Below are 16,740 nucleotides of genomic sequence, written 5' to 3'. Positions count from 1 at the left end.
TTTAATACAACTTTGAAAATATACTTTTTAAATGTGGCTATTCTGATTATGTGCAATTGATCAATATTCTTCTTTCTTTTAAGCTCGGTGGTTCCAACATTTGAACAAGAGTAACTGGGTTTCATTCATAATGAAAGTAAGGTATGAATTGTAAGATGTAAAACTACAATAACATAGGCTAGGTTCTTCTTAGTTTAACTTTTTTCTCAGTTTAACTTATTTCATTAGGTCCAATAAAAGTGCACATTTTCAGGCCGTATTCTGTAAAATTATGGATTATTCTGTACAAATTTTAATATGATTTATAGCCATTTGTGGTTGCGGACTAAATATAACATATCACAACATGCAAATGAGGGACTCAAAGATACACCAATCAAGGCAATTACATTATGTTCAAATGCTTCCTTAAGCATGCTTCTCCAAGATGGACAAAGACGCATTACGTCATGATGAAACCGGAAGCAACTGTGGAAATCTATTACCTATTCATCATACTGGCACTTTATTAAGTCTGCCTACATAAAGACAATATCAAGTTGTGGCATATACAGCATATAAGATATATGTCCAAACGATCTGCACTATTATCTGTATTTGTTTCTTACTATATATGCAAAGAAACGATCATTGTGATGGCATTTGCTGATCATTAAGTATATCTCAGCACCTTTAATTCTGAGGTTCTAACTAAATAGGTTTAAATCTGTTAACCTTTCTTCATAACTGATATGTTCCATTCCTTTTATTTGGTAGCCCTCCTCTGCACTTTTTCTAGTGCCATAATAGCCTTCTTTAGAACAGGTGCCCAAAATTGCACAGCATATTAAATATGTGGTCTTACCAATGATTTATAAAGAGGCAAATTGATATTCTCATCCCGAGAATGAATGCCCTTTTTCATGCATGACAATTACTGACCTTAGCCACTGCTGATTGACATTGCACATTGTTGCATAGTTTGTTGTCTATAACAATTCCCAAGTCCTTTTCGAGTGTTGTTATCCCTCACTTCCATTAAGGGTATACATTGCTTGTGCATTCGTTACGCTGAAGTGCATAACTTTACATTTTTCAACATTAAATTTCATCTGCCATTTGAGTGACCAGTCCCTCAGTCTATCTAAATCCATCTGCAGCAAAGTAATATCTTACTCACATTGTATTATTTTACAGAGTTTTGTGTCATCTGCAAACATTGAAACATGACTTTCAATGTTTTTTTCAAGAACATTTATAAACATGGTAAATAGAAGGTCCCAGAACAGAACCCTGACGGACACCACTTGTCCCCTCTGTACCATTAATGACAACTCTTTGTGCTCTATTTTTAAGCCAATGTTCTACCCAAGAACAAGCATTTTCATCTAGACCGATTTCCTTGAGTTTGAACACTAATCTATTGTGTGGAACTGTATCAAATGCCTTGGCAAAATCCAAATAGGTCACATCCACTGCAACACCCTGATCTATTCTTCTACTTACTTCTTCGTAGAACGGAATTTAAGTTAGTTTGACATGACCTGTGCTTCATAAAACCATGCTGATTTTTGCTGATAACCATGTTCTTCTCAAAGAATTCTTGAATATTATCCCTTAATAACCTTTCAAATATTTTCCCAGCCACAGAAGTTAAGCTCACAGGTCTATAATTTCCAGACAAGGTTTTTGAACCTTTTTTGAATATAGGAACTACATCTGCCTTCCTCCAATCCTGAAAGAAAATAATCTTGAAAGATTAAAAACAGTGGTTCACTTATTTCTACACTTAGTTCCTTAAGTACTCGTGGATGGATACCATTCAGGCCCTGGAGCTTTGTTTATATTAACTTTCTTTAGTTGCTGCAGAACCTTGTCTTGAGTTAACCAATTACAATTAAATGTACGTAGTGTTGATGTTTGAATGCAGTGGTGCATTTGTGTGTAGTGTAGGTGTTTGAATGCTGAGATGTATGCACATATATGTATACACTGTCACATACAGATATACATATCAACACAGACACACATGCAGATACAGACACACATTGACACACATTCATATGCATACACACAGATATACGTGCATACACACATACACACACTGACACACATACAGATACAGACACTGACACACTGTCAGGACCTACTCTGTCCTGTAAAGAGGTCTGGCCTTGGCTTCTGGTATCCAGTACTCTTTTTACAATTCTTGTTTTGTTTTCCTTGGCTTTTCTGGTTTTCTATTCTGTGTATGGTTTTCTTTATGCGGGGTTTTCTGGGTTCATTCCTGTATTTTGTCCCTGGAATTCCCAGTCTCTTGGATTCCTTTAAATGTTTGTTTTATGTTGCCACACCTGTTCCTTTTCCATGAATCCTTTTGTTACAGTTGGTTCCTGCAGGCAGTTGCTACAAGTCCTCTGCCATTTTCTTGCAGGTAAGTGCTGTGTGTGTTTTAATATTGTTTATTTAGTCATGCATTTATAGGTAGATAGGACCCACCTTAATTGGAGGAATTTGACGCAGTTGGTGGGCTGCATACATCTTGGCCATTTATGTATGTATAAATCTCCCATGTTTATTGCATGTATAGTACTTAGTTTTGTCTCCTCTTGTTTTGCCTATTATATCTTGTCTTGTTTTATTTTGTGTTCCCAGTCCATGTACAGTCCTGTCCTGCCCTTGTTCTGTTAATGTTTTCCTTACGTATTGTGTACATGTTCTGGGTTTAGCTTTCTAACCTTCTCTGGTTCTGGGTTCTATTAGTTTTGTCTTGTTTTCTTGTTTGGTGTCTATCCTAGCCTTGCCTTGTTTCTAGTACTGGATACAGCATACTTCTGCTCTGACAACCGCTAAGCTGCAACAGGGTCTTGGTAAATGCTGGTGCTCAACACCAGGGGGCGTGCGGTTACCTCGCACCAGGCCCTACGTATCCACTACCACGCTGAAGACTCCTAATCAACTACATGAGTCAGTTCGGACTGCCTCCCATGACACACACATACCAATACACACATATACAGGTACATCAGATACACATACACACAGGTGCAGACACTGTCACACATGCAGATACACACTGACATACATGCAGACACACACACACTGATACAATGCAGATACAAGACACACACACTGACACACATACAAATACACAGACACACACATTGACATACATGCAGATACACAAGCACACTGATACACACAATGACACTCATACAGATACAAACACTGACACACACACAGATACACATACAGACACACTGATAGATACACAGTCACACAGATACACATACAGACACACAGATAGATACAAAGACACACAGATACACATAGACAGACACACATATATACATATAGACACACATGCAAATACACAGGTACACAAGACACACAGATACACATACATCCATGCATGTAGATACACCAACACACAGATACAAAAACACACTCACATGCAGACATACAGATACACATACAGACACCAGAAAAGATACAGAAACACACAGATACACATACAGACACATAGACTTACATACTAATACACGGACACAAATGCAAAATGTAACCACCCTCCTGTTTCCTACATTTTGGGTGCAGAAGGGTAGATTCAGTCTGCTAGTTGAGGCTGTTGGGAGTCAGAGGCTCTCCCAACAGTCAGTGTACCCTCTTTATCTTCTCCCTCTCATGTGGCTCAGTGTCATCTGGGAGGAAGTGACAGTCTTTCACTTCCTTTCATGCTGCCATTATTAAAGGGGCCCTGTCTTGTTGTTAAAGGGCTGCAGCTCAGGACTGTGCCCATGAGGATACATTTTCATTGTGTGGCCCTAAGTGCATTTACCCCCCCCCCTCCCCCCCCCCGATGGGCCCCCCTCAGTGCACAGGCCCAGTGCAGTCGCACCGGCTGCACCTGTGTTTGTTCTCCCGATGACAAGCACGATTTAGCAAATACAGTACTTTAAGAAACTGATAGATGTCACTTACTATTTCATGAGCCTCTTTCTCATCATGGTCACCCAGTCCTTCATCTTACGATCTCCATTTAAATTTGTTGATTTGTCTTTAAAAATGTTTGGTAATAGACTGAAACAATAATCTGTATTTGTCTTTAATTGCACAATAAAGCAGAATTACTAATACATTTACTGAGTCCTCTGAGTGTACTGTATCATCATATATACAGTATATATATGTATTTTAACTGGAGAAACATAGCACCGAGGCAAGTAAAGACCAGGAGACCTTGAGTGCCGGGCCCAAGTAACTATATTTATATATATATATATATATATATATATATATAATGCCTGGTATGGTTTTATAACACTAGACGTACAATGGTTTAACAAGAAATGCTCAGGAAATGAAAAAAAAATCTGAGAAATGGAGAACAAATAAAGCAGGAGCAGCATGTATCTTTGTTCAGATGTTTATTAATAAAAAGGCATGGAACTCGCATTACTATTGTTACATAGAGCATGTGAAGGGCTCATTGGAAATTGCTCCCCTTAAAGGCATGGAATCTTTCTGAGGGATGCAGACAACAGAACTAGGGACTCACTTCTGTAACTTTAGTTGTGTGTTCTGTGACATAAGACACTGGTGACTTTCTCTAGAAGCACTTTAAGGACAATGTACTGACACTGTGCCAAAGCCAGATTTTTTTTATGGCAAATTTCATAATACAGGAGAATAAAAGGATACACTATAAAGGTTCTAGCCACATACTTGAGCATATTTGTAAATCTGCTATGTAAAGGAAGCCACACACCTAAACCTCTTGGTCAAAACTATTGTATTCATTAACAAATATTTAAATGAAGACCTCCCTCGGTTAAACCCAACCCTCTTCTTCCAGCTGAAGAAAGATTGAAATTTCCAGTCCACTCAGCCATCATGGTTCCCAGGTATGTTAATGAATAATTTAATATGTAGGAACAGCGAACACATACGACTTGTGCCAATTTGGTTATAAATTATGACACTTACGTATTTTGTCCCTTGGCATTTTTACTGAAGTGTGTTTTTGCTCAGCTGGATTTAAATTTATACATAGCTTACAATGATGATCAATGCTTTTTTCTTTTAAGTCGTATTTAGAAACATGTCTCAGCAACCATTTCATGTGACCTCATGCAGAAAAACAGTAACAAAAATATGAAATACATTCATTTTAACCATGTCACGACAAGTGACATAATAAGACAGGCTTTACCTAACCGTTGTCATGAATGATTTAATTGCCATAATTGACATAATTATTAGACTTGTGCATAGCAGAAAAATTTGGTTGTCAAAACATTTTTTCAGTAAATTAAATTTCGTTTTGGACGCTCATTCATTTGATGGTTTGGCTGGTTTGAATATCATCCTTAAAAAAAAATCCAGAGAACAATTCAGAAAAACAGAAAAATGGAGCAAAAATTAGCCAATCATTGTACTGTAAAATAAATACATAGAAACATAGAATGTGACGGCAGGAAAGAACCATTCGGCTCATCTAGCCTGCCCAATTTTCAAAATATTTTCATTTGTCCATGTTTAAATTCCCTCACTGTGTTAACCACTACCATTTCAGCTGGAAGGCTATTCGATGCATCCACTACCCTCTCAGTGAATGAATACTACTGCTATTATTTTTTAAACCCTTGCCCCTCTAAATTAAGACTATGTCCTCTTGTTGTTGTAGATTTTTTTTTTTTAAATATAGTCTCCTCCTTTACTATGTTGATTCTGTTTATGTATTTAAATTCTTCTTTCATATGCCCCCTGTCTCATCTTTACTCTAAGCTATACATATGAAAAAACCTTTAACCTTTTCTAGTAAGTTTTACCCTGCAATTCATAAACTAGTTTTGTAGTCTATCTCTGAAATCTTCTAGAGATACGGTCTCCAGTACTGCGTACAATACTCCAAGTGAGGTCTCACCAGTGTTCTGTACAATGGCATGAGCACTTCTCTCTTTCTACTGCTAATACCTCTCCCTATACAACCAAGCATTCTGCTAGCATTTCCTGCTGCTCTATTACATTGTCTGCCTACCATTAAGTCATCAGAAATAATCACCCCTAAATCCCTTTCCTCAGATGTTGAGGTTAGGACTCTATCAAATATTCTGTACTCTGCCCTTGGGTTTTTACATCCAAGATGCATTATCTTGCACTTATCCACATTAAATGTCAGCTGCCACAACTCTGACCATTTTTCTAGTTTACCTAAATCATTTGCCATTTGGCTTATCCCTCCTGGAACATCAACACTGTTGCAAATCTTTGTATATAATATAATTATGTATATAGTTCTCAATGTACTGATAGTCGCACAATCTGGGCTTTGGTTCACAGATCAAGTGAGAAAAATGTAACCAATAAAGAGAAAAGGAGCAAGAGAAGTAAAAAAAAATCCATGTCTTTATACTATATATTTTTTCTGCTCCTTTTTTCCCCTCTATTAGTCAATTCTTACTTGATCTGTGACTATAACCTACATTTAAAGTCTGTCTCCTAGACATTAATCTTTTTTTTTTCTCATCAATCATCTCTTTTTTTTTGGGGGGTGACACAGGTAGACCTCTGATTTCTAAATTAAACGAACATGCTGGTCTATTGCACTAGTTGTGTGTTCATGCATCTGCCAGGTTCTTCATAGATGAGGAATTCGGCCAAACAGCTACTAGCTACTAGCTGCTTGAATATCAATTCGACCGAAACTAAATGCACAAGTCTAATATGTATAGTTATTTAAATACTGAACATTGTAGTTACAAAAATTAACAAATGTAAAACCTTAAAAGAAACAGTCTGTGCATTTTTGTATTTTGTAACTCTATTGAATTACTTTGGATGCATCGTGGATTTGTTCCAACCTTCCACAGTTTTTCAATGTCAATACCCCTTTTGGTCACCATGTGAGTCAATGAAGGTGTCTCAGTGTTCTCTGTGTGTGTATACATTTCTGTTTATCTCTTTTCAGTGCAACAAACCTATGGAGAACAGGGAGGTAGTGTTGACAATGCCCCAGGGAAGACTTAAAAACCTGCAATGTTTCTTTACCTTGTAATCTTTTGGGGAGAAGAAGAAATGTGTACTGTGTTTTTTACTATTTTATCATGTATTTAACATGCCTATATAGAGCTGATCTGCTCTCAGTGAGCTTATCTTGCCCTCACTTCAGTACCACAGGGTTAATTTGACACCTTGACACCTGGTCTCATTAAGCGTAGCATTTACCCCAGAAAATTGGCTTTTTTGAAACAGAGACTCCATTTATTGAATAGGAAATGTCATTGAGGTTCCTAAGGTTTCGTGTGGTCACTCATAAGGTATCAGCATGTAGGAATGTAGACCAATCCAATGGGCCTTAAACTTGCCTCACTGATGATGCCCCAATGGGCTGTTTCACTGTTGCACGTTAGGATTACAGACAGCCTCAAGTCATCCCTCAACAGAGAAGGCCATGCAAATAGTGCCTCTAAAGTGCTCTATGCATGTCTCTAGCACCCTTAGAACAGTACAAGCATCTGTGCTGGTTGAAGATAGTGTCCTGGTGCACCCAGATGCAGGACAGTATGAAATATATTCAGCTTGGCAGGACAGGGCCCTAAAACAATGGCTGCCATGCAAAATCAGTAAGTTTTCATATGTTAAACCTTAATAATTCAGTAGCCTGGTAGATGCAATTTACATTTAGCATATGTGACAGTCTAGGAGGCAGGATAAAGACAACATTAACATATTAAGCTGCCGAATAAAGGTCATGCTCATTAAACCAACAGCATACCAAGGCACAGAGTTCATTGGTTTTGATAGAGCCTGGCCTTAACACCTTGATATTAAATCTGACATTAGGCAACACCTCTTTGTACAAAGTGTAAACACAACAGAGTTTCAGTTTAGAGTTAAAGGAACACTATTGCATTAGGTAATCCAAATCTATATTCCTAATACTATAGACCCCTAGCTGCAGATTAATTTAAGGTCGCCCCTAAAGGCTTTTACTTACCATTTCTCTGAGACTCCTTCAGCACTGCCAGCCACTTTATCGTCAACAACATAATTTGGTTCTCAAACAGTCAGCCAATCCAATGCTCCTCATAGATGTAGAATTAAATGTTTCTAATAGGTAGATGAGTGTTTAACTGTACAATGTACACATTGCAGGTTCTACAAAACTGCATTTGTTTTACATTGCAGGGTTAAAAGGACAGGGACACTGAACCCCGACCACTTCATTGAGATAAAGTGGTCTGGATGACTTTAGTGGTTCTTTAAGAGTGTCAACTTTACTTTTCAGCTAATACTTAACCCCTTAAGGACACAGCTTCAGAAGTAAAAGGCCAGCGTGATAGAACATGTTAATCATGTGTCCCCAAGAAGTTAAACAATCGAACAACTCTAACTAAATACAAAAGCAGACAGACCATATGAGAATGGAATAGAGCAATAGGAAGAGCTTGTAAGAGTTGATAAGAGAACCAATAGCAGGTGAACTGTACTGAATTTAATAGGAAACATGCTGAATGTAATAATGGAAACTAGAAAAAAATGAATAATAAAGGGCGGTGGTCTGGTAAGGTAAATATGAAATGATATCATACTTGTACCTGTGAACCAAGGTTTCACACAGTAGCTCAACCTGGGTATACATAGGCCTCAATTTATTAAGCTTTTCAAATTATTTCAGTACTGTTAGAAAAACTTTCCAAGAGATATATCCACAGATGTCACTGTTAACGTCTAGAGCAGGGATAGGCAACCTTCGGCTCTCCAGATGTTTTGGACTACACCTCCCATGATGCTTTGCCAGCATTATGTGTGTAAGAGCATTATGGGGGATGTAGTCCACAACATCTGGAGAGCCGAAGGTTGCCTATCCTTAGTCTAGAGGAATTTTTATAAATAAATAATTTGGAAATGTTTCTAACATTATTGAATCATTTGGAAAGTATTTGAAATTGAGGCCATAATCAATCATTTATTGTTATAGGGAGACATCACAGATTTTTTTCTTTTTTCTTACACAGAGTAATCATAGATTAACCATATTGTCCATTTTAACCACGAATGCAAATTCGTATTAAATTAACTGCTGCACAAACGTATTCCTCTTTTTATTAACAATTACCTGGTCCTACTATAGATGATTCCATCAAAAGATTTTTTTTTTTTTTAAATATACAAATGGAAATTCTATGCTGGCACAGTGACAGTACAATGTAGCTTTGTAGATCAGAGAAGATAACAAAATTAACAGTTTTCACAGAACATCACATTTCATTTTTCTCTTTCAGCTTATTTTTGTGTTAAAACGATACGAATTTTGCATAATGGTTTCTAACCTATAAAAATAAATCAATTAACCCAACTTGCTTACCATGTTTCAAAGAATAATAGATTACTACTAGTTTTACATGGCTTAAAGGTAAGCCATTATTTATTGTTATAAATTAAAAAAATAAATATTTCATTATTAAATAGTGAAATGCATTCTAAGTTATGATTACATACTAGTTAACTCGATTGGAATACCATCAAAGAGACGACAGCGTACCGTCAAACAAAATTTATCTTGTATTGTTTGTCAACAGTGGCACAATTTTGCCACCGTAATGTTTTTGTTTTTTTAAAAAGGCAAAAAGGTTTACAACAAGCATTAGAACTAAACTCGGTTTGTTCTAATGACATTCCAAGGTATTATCCATTTCCTATTTTAGTCTCTTGTCTCCAATACTATACCACAGTGCTAATGTCGTCAGCTTCATCAGGTTTTTTTTGCCTGCTTGGCAGGGATTTCAAGTATTCAAGATGCCTCCTCGCATCCTCCTGGTTTTGCCGTACATAGTATACCACATAAGATATCACCATGGTGAACCAGCCAAACATAGTGACCAACATGGCATAATCCGTAGTCTTTTTCGCAATATTACAAAGGTCTGCATCATTTGCATTAGTCAGCAAAGCCCTCCCGGTATGTTCATCCAGGTCAGATGTTTTGCAAATTACATTGCTGGTAGTCTCGTGAATTGATGCCATGCTCCTCAGAGCCTGCTGTAGAGTACAGTCGCAGTGCCATGGGTTATTAGCAATTCTGGCCCTTCCCTTTAAATTACTAAAAGCATTCTTGTGGACGCTTGTAATCTGGTTGTCTGACAAGTCTAAAATCTGCAATGTTTCTGCCACACCTTTAAATGAGTTTTCATCTATAAACGCAATGCTGTTTTTGGATAAGTTGAGAACCTTCAGCTGATGGAGGTCTTTAAAAATATCGTTAGGGATGGATGTTATTTGATTGGAATCTAGGTAGAGTAGAACAGTTTCCGGGGGAATGTCTCTAGGTATCTCCTTGAGGTTTGCATTACTACAGCTGACATTTAAGCCTCCTGAATGAGAGCAAAGGCAGCCTTTGGGACACATACTGGCAGAATGAAAGCACAGTATCATTAGAACAAAGCTTTGTAAGAGCAGACACATGGAGAGGGAGCGTGTTATCCACAGGTCTACCAAATTCATGCTTAGTTGTCAGCATAATAACATGACGACTTCTCATTTATCCAAAGGAAGTAATAAAGGATGCTCCGGAACATATCCACAGCATCATTTTCCGTGGCTACAAAATATATGGTCAACATCAGTTAGACGTAGACATCTGAAAGAGAAAGAGAACCCAGTTATTTATATTTGAATACACAGCAATAAAATAGTATTTGCACTTAGATTTTTTTAAAATATACCTGTAAGAGCTAAACAACAACTTCAATGATACAAAATGAAAAGCCTTTTTGTTAAGCCACATTTTATAAAAAAAATCTAATAGTATGCTAGTATTTTTTTTTTCATTGGGATTGTTCCTTTTGGCATTGTTTATTTCAAAATTATAATACAATGAAAACTAAAAAGACAGTGTGAGTCCAGCAGGAGTACACATTAATATGTGGTTTTAAAGAACTAGCATATTAGGGTGCTTGAGTTTAATTGTTCATATGAATCATTTTTTGGAACAGTAAAGTGAATGAACTTAATTTATTATTTTATTTTTTAAAAAGCAAATGCCCTTGAATCCTGTTCTTCATGAAAAATTTGGAAAGTGACAATGGAAAGTGCATATTTAAAACCCAATATGCATACAGTGGAAATGTTTAGAGAGCACGAACAAACAAAATTAAATAGAAACGTTGAAATCAAAAAGTTGAAATCAATTCTTGGTAAACAATATTGTTCACGTCTTGCATGGTTTCGACAGTGAATACATATTAGCAGAACCTGTGTAAGACATCAATATTTCAATGGTACATTCTTTGGAAAAATAATCAAATAAATCAAATTATTTAACCCAGAAAGTTGCATTCTGTTTGTGCTGGTTTCTGTTTATGTCCTGGGGTATTGATGTGATTTTGTGGATTATTCCTTTTTAATAATTCATATATAAACATAGAAATGTACGATTTTAAGGAAAAAGGCAAAAGTTTGGACATTACTAACTAAATAATGTTTTGTGATTTTCTAAGTTGAAACAAGTTGACACTTGCTCTTCACTGGAAAAAAATGTAAAGTCTGAACTTTTCTACATACTTTAATTAAATAAATGAATTAACGGGGGCGTGTCCAGCTTCCGGTGTGAGCAGTCGCATGGCATAGGAGCTCCGCCGTCTTCCCGACCAAAAAAGCGACTTTTACACAGCGACTACCAACGAAACTGCCCTAAATACGAGATATACCTATACCGGACGGTACAGAGTCACTCAATGTCTCCTTCGAAGCAGATGAAGCTGTCAGAGACAGCTAAACAGAAAAAATCTGGTCGGCGCAGAGAAATCCAAGATGGCGACGAGGCCTCTAACTTCTCAGATGGCCAGTCCGACTATGAGACCAGCTCCTCTAAATACTCTGAGGCTCCTATAACAGAACGCAGTTTGCATAGGATGCTACAAGAACTCAGAGCTACAATCACTGCGGACTTCCACCGCATTAATGGAGATCTGAGGAAGGAAATCACCAACATTGGCGACAGAACTAGCCACCTGGAAAATAAAACCGACGAACTGTGTGGGGCCCACAATGAGGTAGTAGACAAACTACAGAAATTATCGGAAGAAAATACACTTCTTAAAACCAAGCTTGCAGATATGGAGGATAGGTCGAGGAGGCAAAATGTACGATTCCGCGGCATTCCGGATGATGTCTCCCAAGATGCTCTTCCAGCCCATATCCTTTCTATCTGTCAAACTCTAGTCCCAAGCCTGCCTGACTCCGCATGGGCATACGACCGCATGCACAGGCTTCCGAGGCCCGCACGTCTGCCTGCCGATGTCCCGAGGAACGTTATAGTAAGATTCCATTACTATGCGCACAAGGAATCTTTATTAATGGCGGCAAGAAAACTTCAAACGCTTCCTGAGCCACATCAGCAGGTTGCATTATTTGCAGATCTATCGGCGGCCACGATGGAAAAAAGAAAAGAATTTATTACAGTCACTAAGACTCTTCGAAATAACAAGGTGATGTACAGATGGGGGTACCCCACTAAATTAATCATTTAGAGACAAGGCAAGAACTTTATTGCGCACAACTCAATGGAAGGCATGAAGCTGATCACCACGTGGGGTCTTTGGAAAGGCTCACCTACCCATCAAGCCGCGGCTGAACCAGCGTCTCCACGACGACTCCAAGAGGATTGGCAGATGGCAAGATCCCCAGCTAAGATCCCTTGAACTTTCTCGATGATCGTATTTGCTTGAAGGTCGCTCTGGTATACAATTCAATACTGTGACCGTTACGCTTTATATGTAATTGTTTGTATATGTATCTTGCCACATGTCACGTATACTTTGGGCTGTGTCCTCCCTAAAGGTTTACGTCCAGACATTTATATACCCATATATATGCCAATTTCTGGCAGTCTGTCTATTAGCGAACCTTTTACCTTCTATCCACATCCCAAACCATTTGCTACAAGTTTATTTCCAGCCTCAAGCACTAGGGCCCTTATCAGGCCACAACTGGTATGGAGTCATCAGTAGCGATAAATATTCGCTGCCGCATACTCTCACAATGTTTACTGTTCAATGTCTACTGTGTTTGCGTTACAACTCTGTGTAGTCGGAGCAATGTTGTCGTATAGCATGTCTCACACATGATAATCAATATAAAACGGTCTGTAGGATGCGAGAAGAAGATGCTCTTTCGAATCTTGAGATCCGTGTGGCCTGATAATATAAAGTTCTGATATGTTTGTTTGCCACCTAACTGTGTTCGATTGCCTACCTACCATTTGCCAGCTCAGATCATTGCTACACCCAGCGATAATTTTGTGAGTAAATGTGCACTAAGCTATTAACGCCTAGCCCGCCATATGTAACAATGAATAGCGCGATTAACCGCCTTCCCCTTATAGGCTACCATACTTTCCCCTTTCCCCATAGCTCAAGGGCATAGCTAATGCGCCGCCTAAAGACTATATCCTTTTTCGACGGCGAAGTGCTTAACACTAATGCTACGGTCGTTATAGATACACGCCGTAAGAAGAAGTAGAAAATGAAAAATTAGAAATATGGTTAATAATAACTAATTACAAAAATAAACGATAAATCGTTGTTATGCAAATAAAACGACTGCAAGGTACAATGACGAAGACATATAAACCCATTACTGTATTCATACTTTGCAATGATAGTCTGCAAACTTGGGCTAAATTCACCAGTGGACGTAACTGCGGGACCTCTGAAAATGGTTGCGCGTCCAAGTTAAGTTTCACATGTCTTATGCCCCTAACATGGAATGTGCCACTTAGTTAAAGTATATTGACGGTTTAGCTGGTTATACCATACTACCGCATTCTACCCTAAACCGTTTGTGTAAGGTCACCAGACATGCACCCTGACTCTTCTGCTGTTATTACTGTTCGATGTTGTTTAATTATCTCATTTAGGTATAATTCTCGTGTATAATGTATTATGCAATGTTAACATGTTCTTATTTCAGGTCGGGAGGTGCTCCCAGCCTCCTTTTGTCACCCTTGGAGGAGATATTAGTTCTCACCCAGGGATGATTATTGTGTTTCTTCCGGCCCAGGAAGATGTGTGTAAATACTTTTGTTCGTACTATTCCCCTTTTTTTTCTCTTACCCGTACATCCCCCCTTCCCGTAGGTCCAGACACCAAAAATGCACAAATCACACTCTATTGGAGATGGGTCCAAGCTGCCTCTAGGCTAGCTTGTACATCACTGATACGGTTTTTTTTTTTTTTTTTGAATTCTTTATTTTTGTGTGCAACAGGGGTCAAACGGCTCGCAGAGCCACATTTTACACATCAACAGATAAAAAGGATAAGAAGAAATTAAAACTTCGGCATGTGAGACTTATGCACATTTTTGTTGGATTATGGGTCTAAGGAACTTACACAGGTGTCTCTCTATTGTAGGTTAACAATCGCTGGACTACATAGGAAAAACTAACAGTAATGGGTTAGCAACGTGATATTTTTGAGTAACTAATCTAGTGTTTCTCCTGCTTATTAGGTGTGGGTGCACCATCAGATGGCCACAGGATTGTGGTCCTAATAGCAGGTACACCTAGGGACTAAAGTTACACCTCCAGACTTCTAGATTTGCTAGGTTCGCTTGTCAATGGCAGGGGAGGTGGGGGGGGAGGGAGGTAGGCGCCCCTGTAAGGGTCATGGCATGAAAATTAGTAAAGGGTGGCAATGCTCTAGGGGGGGGGGGGTTAGGTGGTAAATCATATCAAATTAGCTGACAGTCCACAAATACGTAGTGTAGTGGTTCCACTACAGTATGAACAGTCCTCAGGTCTTCGTTGCGGCCGATGTTGTGGGTTCTTTCCCTTTTGGGTAGAATGGCGCTATGGTCTTCGGATTCCAGCGTTGGGTTGGTGGCGAGGTGGTTTGGGTGCCAGGTACTTGCAGCGAATCCTCGGATATGGAGAGTTTAGTGAGGAGTGCAGGTGCCTCAGAGATATCTGAGATGAAGTATGTTGCTTCTCCGTGCTTGACCCGCAGCGTTCGCGGGGACCTCCAGTTATATTCCACATTGTGGCTACGGAGCAGTGCTGTGAGGGGTTGTAGCGTTTTGCGCCAGTGAAGTGTCTCCCCGGTGAGGTCTGAGAAGAACGAGAGGGTCATGCCTTCGAAGGTAAGTGGGGCAACCCCCTTTAGTGCAGCTTGTACCAGAGCCTTGTCGGACCCAGAGCGGAAACGGACAATCAGGTCCCTAGAGGCCTTTTCTGGTGCCCGGTTGGGTTTTGGGATTCTGAAGCACCCCTCGAGGGTGATGTTCCTCGCCTGTTTGGGCTCGAGGAGGTGGGCCAGGAGCCTCCGAAGGAGGTGTGGGAGCTCAGATGGGGGCATATTGTCCGGTATTCCCCGGATTTTCAGATGGTTGCGGCGCCTTGAATCCTCTAATGCGGCAAATCGGAGATCGGTTGCCGTCCGATGCTTGGTAAGTGCCTGCACTTCTAATTGAAGTTGGGCCACTGTTTGGGTCAGTTGTTCCGTGTTGGATTCCACTGCGCCTATGCGGCCTACCAGGCCTGTAATGTCCGTGCGGAGTAAGGCCACATCCGCCTGTATAGTTTTCTGCAAGGCCCCCAACATGGTCTCCAGCATGGATGCTGTCACCTGGTCATTAGTTGTTGTCCTCTGTGGGATTTGTCTCGGCTGAATTAGCCCCTCTCCCTCTTCATCTGGGGATAGCTCCTCGGAGTCATAAAAGTCCCCCATGGCGGCGGCCATCTTGGGACCATGCGTTCCGTAAGCTTGGCGGAACAAATCGCCTATGCTGGCGCCCGGTTTGGGCTTTTCGGGCTTTAGTTTCTTGGACTTCCTGCCCATGTTCGTGAGGGGTGTTTTGGTTGCCGTTTTGCGGTCGTAGTGGCCGATTATTGCCGGGTTTCGGGTGTTTTTTCCCGGAGCTCGTCGCTCGTGCGGCTGTTCAGCTCAGTAGCTTGGCTCCCTGATACGGTTTTTTGAGGCAAATGCTTGGAGAACAAATAGACTACCAATATGGGTTCAATGGTATCCTTATACTAATGCCCTTCACAACTCTCACTCATGACGCAACATGTTATGAAAGTCCTCTCAATTAATGCTAGAGGATTAAACAGCCCCTTTAAAAGAAGACAACTCATAAACACCATGCATGACACTGATGCAGCAATAGTTTGTGTCCAAGAAACCCATTTTAGCTTAAAAAAGCCATTCCAAATCCGATCCACAAAATACCCCACAGCCTACTATGCCAATGCCCCGAACAAATCTAAAGGAGTAGCGATAATTTTCCATAAAGACTGGATATTCACAGTACACAAACAATTTGCAGACAAGACCGGTAGAGCGCTCATCCTTGTAGGTGATCTAAATGGCATATCACTGACCGTAGCCTCTATTTATGCCCCTAACGAGGCGCAGTTTTCTTTCCTGAATAAAACAATTAAAAAAATAACACGCATGTCACAAGGTCACGTTTTTATATGTGGCGACTGTAACTGCACCCTTGACCCTTCACTTGATATAAAACGTAAAGATAATAAGTCACCAAATAAACTGACCAACCACAATGCAAAGCTTTTCTCTAATTTAATACATTGTCAGGATTTATATGACACATGGAGGACTCTTTTCCCCTCGGTGTCTGACTTCACATATTTCTCGCAAGTGCATCTGACATACTCACGGATCGATATTTGCCTTGTAGATAAAGCAACTCTCCCTCACCTAATAGATCAATCAATGGGACAAAGAACTTGGTCAGACC

The 16,740-nt window shown here is 39.5% G+C and overlaps 1 protein-coding gene across 2 annotated transcripts in view; it reads right to left on the bottom strand.

The window, feature by feature from the left end:
• Positions 1-9,496: 9,496 nt before the first annotated feature.
• LRRC3B (leucine rich repeat containing 3B) overlaps positions 9,497-16,740 on the bottom strand; it is a 211,955-nt gene continuing 204,711 nt past the window's right edge. For both annotated transcript variants that reach the window (XM_063452210.1, XM_063452211.1), the window contains exon 2: positions 9,497-10,621. In XM_063452210.1, coding sequence (XP_063308280.1) covers positions 9,706-10,485 — 780 coding nt within the window. In that variant the 5' untranslated portion in view covers positions 10,486-10,621 and the 3' untranslated portion in view covers positions 9,497-9,705. The remainder of the gene's footprint in view (positions 10,622-16,740) is intronic.

This window comes from Pelobates fuscus, chromosome 4 (genome assembly GCF_036172605.1).
Source record: "Pelobates fuscus isolate aPelFus1 chromosome 4, aPelFus1.pri, whole genome shotgun sequence".
NCBI lineage: Eukaryota > Metazoa > Chordata > Amphibia > Anura > Pelobatidae > Pelobates > Pelobates fuscus.
Note: the sequence above shows the minus strand (reverse complement) of the source record. Positions and strands in the feature narration are given on the sequence as shown.